This window comes from Serinus canaria, chromosome 6 (assembly GCF_022539315.1).
Source record: "Serinus canaria isolate serCan28SL12 chromosome 6, serCan2020, whole genome shotgun sequence".
In the NCBI taxonomy this organism is placed as follows: Eukaryota; Metazoa; Chordata; class Aves; order Passeriformes; family Fringillidae; genus Serinus; species Serinus canaria.
Genome location: NC_066320.1, coordinates 21,318,383 through 21,325,979, shown reverse-complemented (window position 1 = coordinate 21,325,979; position 7,597 = coordinate 21,318,383). Strand labels below are relative to the sequence as shown.

Genomic DNA, 7,597 nt, shown 5'->3' with positions numbered 1-7,597 from the left:
GCTCCCTAGTGCTACCCTGACCCTGTCCTGCCAGCCCTGGCTGTTTGCTTGCTAGGACCCTTCCCCTTTGTTGTCCTATTGTCATCCCAGCTGCTTCTTAGTGTGAGGTCACCACCTCCCTTTCCTGGTGCTTCCACTCTAGAGATTTCAGCTGGTGTCTACTCTTGAGCTAGGTGGGACAGTCTGTGGAGGGGAACAGTCCCAAGACTACCTTCATGGCCACCATGGCCTGCTGTGGTGAAAATAGTGTCCTTCTACTGTGGAAGGCTGTCACACCCATGGGACAGGGCACCCCAGGATGGCCCTGGAAACTGCCCAGGAGGGTAACAGTGACGTGTAGCTCTCTGTCCCTCCCCCAGGTCATGTGCTGGTGGACAGTGCCCAGCGCATTAACTGTCCCGGCACAAGGGACCTCATCTTACAAGGGGGGAGTTCTCAGGAGGGTTGAACAATGTTCCTGCTGCCGGGAATAGCTGCCAGCTCTGCCTGTTGGCCCCACGTGAGGCCACTCTCCTGCTGCCAGGCTGCCACGTACTGTGGGGGAGGCCAGGCAGCCTTGGGTACCCTGGCAGGGCTGCTCAGAATGTTCCACACCTGAGGTCATCCTCTAAAGCAGCACAGAGGGGCCATGACTCCTGGCAACCCATGCTGCATGCTGCTGGCTGAGAGACTTGAGAGGACCCATTGCCTCCCTTTGGGGTGGGCAGGCCCCCCCACCCTGCCTGAGGTGCCACAGAACCTCCGGCAACGTTGGTGGCTGCTGCAGCATCTGATTGGACAGAGATGGGAGCCACAGGACCATCTTACCATCTTGCTTGCCCAGGGTGGGTGGCACAGGCATAGGTGCCATGCCTATGGGATGACCCTGGATCATGTCCCTGTTCTGCTGAGCCTCTCTTGACTGGCTGTCACAGGTTCTGCACACCGCAGCTCCCCATAGCAAGCACAGATGTCCTGGTCAACCCAGGGTGTGTCGGGGGGGGGCTCTTTAAGAGGGTGTGGGGCTGGAGAGGTGAGTCAGGGCCAGATAGCAGGAGGGTGAGCTCATGGCAAAGCTGCCCCAGTCATGTGGAGCAGCCACAGCTGTTGGTGCCCTTGGGCTGTGGGACAGAGGGGCCAGCAGCATAAAGCCCCACGGCCAGCAAAGCCTCTGGCAGCACCAGGAGCCAGGACTGGGAACTCCCTGCCCGTGGTAGCAAGAAGAAGAGGACAGATCCTGCACAGGACTGTGCACTGCAGGCAGACATGGAGCTGGATGTGGAACGGGCCAAGGAGCTCATCGAGCAGAAGCTGGCAGAGGAGGAGAAGGAGGAGGTGGGTCCATAGGGTGGGGGAACCTTCCTGGGCTGTAGTAGGAGCCCCCATTGTACTCTGTCCATCCTTAGGGACTTGAATGTAAGGAGGCTGGCACTGACCTTGCCATCCTGGGGGATATATGAAGGTGTCCAAGGGCTCTCGGGGATCAAGTTTCCAACCCAGCAGCTCTAGCCCATGGGGCAGAATTGAGCAGCCAGCAGGTGCCCGGCTTATCAAGCAGGGTGGGCGGGCAAGCTCAAGCCCAAGGGCTGCCAAGCACCCCACAGACCTCAGCGGCGAGTGGAGCCATGCCCAGAGCCACCTTCCCCAGCAGGCTGAGGATGGAGGCAGTGGGGCTGCTCTGTGCCCAGACAAGACCGTGCAGCACCTGCTGTGCCTGTGCAGAAACTCAAAGGGGATGGAGTACGGGAGCCGCCGGCCGTAGAGCGGATGAACACACCTGAGCTGGAGGAGGAGAAACACCGTGGGCCCAGGAACTGGGGCCTTGAGGCCATCAAAGTGAGTGGATTGGGGTGGAGGGTGGCCAGGGGTGGCTGGTCACAGACAAGTCAAACGGGGCACTGTGTGTGCTCACCAGGGCCAGGAGAAGGTGCGGAGGAGTTCAGTGGATCTGAGGCGGGAGATCATCGACGTGGGGAGCATCCAACGACTCATCGAGCTCCGCAAGCAGCGCCGGCAGCGCCGGGCAGAGCGGGCAGCCACCCCCGAGCCCACTCCACCACCCGAACCCCTGGAGATTGTACGTCAGGGGTCCCAAGATGTGGGAGGGGGCTGCTGGGATAGGGGCTGGACCACCCACAGGCCAGCCCCCGGGACACCCTGCCACTCAGAGACCTCCCTGGGGAAGCAGGGCAGGGGGGCCCCCCTGTTGTCCCCTCTCCTGCACCCCTCTGCTGCCCCAGCCCTGAGCCTGTGCCCTTGCCAGGAGGGTCCTGTGGAGCCAGAGACCTTCCTGCGAGCTGCTGTCCAGGGCAAGATGCACATCATCGAGAAGTTTCTGGCAGATGGTGGCTCCCCTGACACATGTGATGAGGTAGCTTCCCTGGCAGCCACCGGTTCCCCCCAGCCTGTTGCATGCCACCAAGTCCTGCAGCCATGCCCCACCATGCCTGTGGGCAAGGGCTGGGACCCTTGGGACAGGGCTGGAGGTTCAACCAGCCTGGGCAGGGGAGGATGCATCCGTCCTCCAATGTGCCACCCTGTCCCCCAGTTCCACCGTACAGCCCTGCACCGCTCCTCACTGGAGGGACACATGGAAATCCTGCAGAAGCTGCTGGACAGTGGGGCCACTGTTGACTTCAGGGACCGGGTGAGTCTGGATTCTGCTTCTGCATGCTGGTCTGAGCACCTGGGTGTGGTGCAGCCAGAACTACAGCAGGACTGGGGACCCTGCAGTGGGGCAGGGCTGTCCCCATCACGGACGTGGCTGCAGGCAGGGCTCTGCCAGTTCAGCTCCAGCATGGGGACCTGCTGGGGCAGGGGACAGGCACAGGGTAGGGGTGTCCCCCACCATGACACAGCACTGTTTTTCCAGCTGGACTGCACTGCCATACACTGGGCCTGCCGGGGTGGGCACCTGGATGCTGTCAAACTGCTGCAGGACCGCGGGGCAGACCTCAATGTGAAGGACAAGGTGGGCAGGGCAAAGCAGGTCACAGGGTTGTGCCAGGGACAGGGGCATACCCTGAAGTACCAGAGCTGACCCTCTGTTGGGTTAGTAGGTGTGGGTGCTGATCCCCCCTGATGTCCATCTCATCCCCATTCAAGCTGCTCAGCACACCCCTTCACGTGGCCACCCGAACCGGACACCTTGACATCGTGGAGCATCTCATCCACTGCGGGGTGGATGTCAATGCCCCAGACAGGGTGAGTGCTGCAGCCATGCAGGCATCACTGGGGGCAACACTGATCCCCCTCCCTGTGTTGATCCCTCCAAGGGCTTCCAGCACCCACAGGGGGGGGACATCTGGACACACGCATCCCTGCCCCAGGGTGGTTGCAGCCACAGCCAGGTCTGAGACAGGAACAGTCCCTCTTGTGTGAAGATTGGTGTGCTGGGGACTGAGGAGCAGTGCTGGGGTCAAGCAGAGGGTCTTTGTCCCTGGACCACACGCTCCAGTAAAGCTGTGTCTCTCACAGGAGGGTGACACAGCGCTGCACGATGCCACACGGCTCAGTCGCTACAAGATCATCAAAATGCTGATCCTGCACGGGGCTGACATGATGGCCAAAAATGAGGTGAGTATGTGGGGCCAGCACCGAGGCCATTTCCTGCCCCACCATGTTGCACCACCCTGTGCCCAGCCTCTCTCTGCCCACTCTTGCAGGCTGGCAAGACCCCGACAGACCTGGTGCAGCAGTGGCAGGTGGACACACGCCAGGCGCTGGAGACCAAGGATCAGCCACAGGGGGAGATGGAGGTCCCTGCATGATGGCACCAGGCAGGGACCAAGGGCTGGGCCCAGCTCCAAGGAGCAGGATCCAGACAATCTTGTCTGTGTCAATAAAAGTCAGCAAAGAGCAGTGTTTGGCTCCAGGTGGCTTTGTGTTTGGGCAGCCTGCACTAGCATTGATGGACCTGGGGAAGCTGGGCTATCCTGGGAGCAGGGTTATCTGGCAGCATGATGACCCCTGCCTCCTATCACTAGGACTCAAGTATTGGTGACACCAAGTGGTTCAAGGGCAGGACTCCTGACTGCAGGAGTCCTGATTGCTCACAGTCCTACGAAGTCCCACCTGGGCAAGCTCAGGGAGGAAAAATTCATGGAGGACAGCTCAACCTGAGTCCATGTTGTGCTGTAGGCTGGGGCTGTGCCAGAGAGCAGCAGCTGTACCCGTGCTGGACAGCCGCTCTGTGGGGTTGGATGGCTTCTTGTCCTTCTGCCTTTCCTGCTGCAGCCATCCCCAGGGGACAGGTGGTCCCTTTGCATACATGCCGAGTGCAGTGCTCACTGCTCCCTATATGGAAATGCTCAGACTCACCCATTTACAGGAGACCCTACGCTGACAGCTGGATCAGGTGATCCCTGACCAAAGCCGTGGGACTGCTTGCAATGCCTGGTTCCTCCCTGACCTTGCAGCCCAGCCCCGTACGAGGCAGAGGAATGGCTGCCAAGATTGGCAAAAAGAAGGGAAAGCCACGGCCGCGGTGGCCAAAGCTCACCTGGAGGGGCGCTGAGCTCCTTGCAGCCAGCTCCAAGGGGGAAGAACATCCTGAGCTCATCTGGTACCATCCCCCATGTCACCTGCCCAGCAGGGTTGCGGGTCCCTCACGTGCCCCGTCAAACATTAACAGCCCCTCGGCGAGGCAAGCAGCACAGCCGGCGACAGCACCCGGCCACCATGGCATTCAGCACCCGCCTCGCCTCCTCCCTCCGGTCCGCCCTGGCAGCTCTGCGCTGGGCAGCCCCCAGGCATTGCCGGGGGCTCAGCACCCCGCAGGGATCAGAGCCCTCATTCAATCTTGGGGGAATCTTCCCACCGCTCGCCACCCCATTCTCACCCACACAGGAGGTGGACTATGCCCAGCTGGAGGGGAACCTGCACCGCTATGCCTGCATCCCTTTCCGAGGTAAGCGCTACCCCCGTCCTCCTCCGTGCAGGCTCCCGCCAGATCCTCGCCTGCCACAGAGGCTGTGCAGGCAGCCTGCCAGCTTCCCAAGGGTGCTCAGCCTCTAGCTGGACTTTGCTCCGTGGCTGGCAACACCTCGGGTCACCCACCTGGGGCTCTTTGCAACGCACGTGCGCAGGCACACAAGTGTGTCCTTGCACACCCCCACCACACACCAGCACAGGCTTGCACACACACTCCACACATGCAGGCCTGCACACATGCTCCACGCATAGCTGCAGGCTTGAACCTATGCAGTGCACTCCCATGCACACTCTGAAAAATTAATGGGATATGACCTGTTGATTGCCAAGGATGGATAGATGATAGGAGAGGAGCTGCAGCCTCACAAGGATGATCCCCAGAGTCTCCTCTCTTCTGACCAGGAGGCTGGGACAGCAGGGACATAGGCCTGAGAGGGCACGCTGTGGGCTGTGGAGCTCTGCCTGAGTGCCAGTGGCAAAGAAGGGAGTGAGAGTAATGCAGATCCCTGACAGTCCTGGCACTGCCCTCCCCATGTTTGTGTTCCAGGGCTGGTGGCACTGGGCTCCAACGGGGAGTATCCATACCTGTCATCCCGTGAGAGGGTGGAGGTGGTGAGCTGCGTGCGCCGGGCTCTGCCCAGGGACCGCTTGCTGCTGTCTGGCTCCGGCTGTGAATGTGAGTACCTGTGTGGGCAGCGTGGGGGGCAGTGCAGGGCCATGTGTCCCCGCTGGAGCACCCCTCACCCCTTTGCCTCCTCCCAGCCACCCAGGCCACCATCGAGCTGACAGTCAGCATGGCAGAGGCGGGGGCTGACGTGGCACTGGTTGTGACACCCTGCTATTACCGGGGGGCCATGACGACTGCTGCCCTGATCCATCACTACACAGAGGTGGGCCATGTACAGCACCTGCCAGCCACCCCAGCTGGGGCAGCTGGTTACACACGTCCAATGTGTCCCCAACCTACCCCAGCTACTGAAATCTGCCTGGCTGCCTGCAGGTTGGCGACGCATCCCCCATCCCTGTGGTACTGTACAGTGTCCCTGCCAACACTGGCCTGGACCTGCCCATGGAGGCTGTCATCACCCTGGCTCAGCACCCGAACATCATTGGGATCAAGGACAGCGGTGGGGATGTGAGTGGGGCAGGACTTTCCCAGGGCTGCTTAACACCAAACGTGGACCTAAGCTGGGAATGGGAAATTGAGACCTGCAGCCCTTCCCTGGACCCCAGGGCTGCCAGCAGGCACCCTGCAGCAAGGGGGACTGGGTGATGCCTGCCCCAGGGCATGGCATGTCTCTCCTCAGATCACCCGCATGGGGCTGATGGTCCACAAGACAAGGCAGGAGGATTTCCAGGTGCTGGCAGGATCCGCTGGCTTCCTGCTGGCGAGCTATGCTGTGGGTAAGTGCAGCTGCCCATCCTTGGCTGGGGGCACTGCCTGGGGACACTGGCAAGGGGAGGCAGGCGAGAGACTGAGAGGTGCTGGCTAGGCACAGCATGCTGAGCTGGCTGCCACGGTGTCCTGGTGTCTCTAGGTGCCTCTGGGGCTGTGTGTGCCCTCGCCAATGTTCTGGGTGACCCATTGTGTCAGCTGGACCACCTGTGCCGCACGGGCCAGTGGCAGGAGGCCCGTGACCTGCAGCACCGCCTCATTGAGCCCAACACAGCGGTGAGCAGGCAGAACCCCATGGGTGCTGAAGGGAGGGGTGCCAGGCCATGACAGAGGCAAAGAATGGAAGTCCCTTGGGCTGCAGGGGGTGGAGGGGTGGTTCAGGGGGACAGGATGGCACAGCACCTTGGCCAGTGAGGCTAGAGGTGAGAAGGTGGGAAGTGCCAGCCCTTCAGCAGTGAACAGCTTGTTCACTGGCACCAGGCAGTGGTGCATGCCCCTCTGTGAGAGCCTCGCTGGCTATTTATAGGCAGCAGTGTGTGTGGGGGGAGAGCTGGTCTTTCCTGGACCCTTCATCCCACTATGAAGGGCCTATCCCTGCTGCAGAGTCCAACATGCCCCAGAGCTCCTGTGCGGAGTCCTGTGTGGGTGTGCTCTGCCCCCGCACCCCACAGTGGGCACTTCATGGGGTGCTGCAGACACCGCACACCCTGCCAGCCTTGCATTCCCACCTGGGGAGGACAGGAGTGATGGCAAGCAAAGGAGCAGGGGCTGCACAGCGGAGCCCAGAGAGCATGCTGCCCCCTGGGAGCCAGAAAGCCTCCATGCCCTCCCTCCCTCCCACAGGTCACCCGCCGGTTTGGGATCCCGGGGCTGAAGAAGGCCATGGAGTGGTTTGGCTACTACGGAGGTCCCTGCCGTGCACCCCTGGCCCCTCTCAGCCCTGCCCAGGTTGAAGAGCTGAGGAGCACTTTCAGTGCCAATGGCTGGTTGTGAGGTGTTCTCCATCTGCCCCTTCCCACACTGGAAAGGTACAGGAGTCAGAGACCCGGGGAACTGACGACATTCTGGGGACACTGGGAGGTGGCCAGGAAAGGGCCACCATATTATTCTTCCCTGTTGGACAAGGCTGGACTGGATAGACAGGGTAGAGGAGGGCAACCCCAAGCCAGCCTGCATCCCTGCCAGCCCCCACGGACCTGTTGTCTTCACCTGGGAAGGGGTGGATCTTTGTGCCATGAATAAACCTGCAGTCTCCTCTTTGTGTCTGCAGTCCTTTCTGTGCAAGGCGCC

The 7,597-nt window shown here is 61.3% G+C and overlaps 2 protein-coding genes across 5 annotated transcripts; both read left to right on the top strand.

Moving 5' to 3' along the window:
• Positions 1-8: 8 nt before the first annotated feature.
• On the top strand, positions 9-3,840 carry ANKRD2 (ankyrin repeat domain 2). Of its 4 annotated transcripts, XM_009087260.4 has the most exons (9): positions 9-1,314; positions 1,702-1,815; positions 1,895-2,056; positions 2,243-2,350; positions 2,528-2,626; positions 2,852-2,950; positions 3,085-3,183; positions 3,457-3,555; positions 3,645-3,840. In XM_009087260.4, the coding sequence occupies exons 1-9, from the start codon at positions 1,246-1,248 to the stop codon at positions 3,747-3,749; spliced, it is 954 nt and encodes a 317-aa protein (XP_009085508.4). In that variant the 5' UTR covers positions 9-1,245; the 3' UTR covers positions 3,750-3,840. The 4 variants fall into 4 exon arrangements, 3 of the variants coding, with proteins under 3 accessions (XP_009085508.4, XP_050832039.1, XP_050832040.1); XM_050976082.1 differs by having other exon boundaries at positions 2,243-2,626; XR_007777871.1 differs by lacking the exon at positions 3,645-3,840 and having other exon boundaries at positions 2,243-2,626; positions 3,039-3,183; positions 3,457-3,554.
• A 756-nt stretch (positions 3,841-4,596) lies between these two features.
• HOGA1 (4-hydroxy-2-oxoglutarate aldolase 1) lies at positions 4,597-7,564 on the top strand. Its single transcript, XM_009087258.4, has 7 exons — positions 4,597-4,888; positions 5,459-5,587; positions 5,674-5,801; positions 5,912-6,046; positions 6,219-6,315; positions 6,450-6,583; positions 7,151-7,564. Exons 1-7 carry the CDS (start codon positions 4,660-4,662, stop codon positions 7,298-7,300), a joined length of 1,002 nt encoding a protein of 333 aa, XP_009085506.2. The 5' UTR covers positions 4,597-4,659; the 3' UTR covers positions 7,301-7,564.
• Positions 7,565-7,597: the final 33 nt, after the last annotated feature.

Coding starts and splice junctions, on each gene's coding strand:
- HOGA1 (XM_009087258.4), top strand. CDS start 4,660: ATGGCATTCAGCACCCGCCTCGCCTCCTCCCTCCGGTCCGCCCTGGCA. Junction 5,802..5,911: donor TGATCCATCACTACACAGAG/GTGGGCCATGTA, acceptor GGCTGCCTGCAG/GTTGGCGACGCATCCCCCAT. Junction 6,316..6,449: donor GCTGGCGAGCTATGCTGTGG/GTAAGTGCAGCT, acceptor TGGTGTCTCTAG/GTGCCTCTGGGGCTGTGTGT.
- ANKRD2 (XM_050976082.1), top strand. CDS start 1,246: ATGGAGCTGGATGTGGAACGGGCCAAGGAGCTCATCGAGCAGAAGCTG. Junction 2,627..2,851: donor CTGTTGACTTCAGGGACCGG/GTGAGTCTGGAT, acceptor CTGTTTTTCCAG/CTGGACTGCACTGCCATACA. Junction 3,556..3,644: donor ACATGATGGCCAAAAATGAG/GTGAGTATGTGG, acceptor CCACTCTTGCAG/GCTGGCAAGACCCCGACAGA.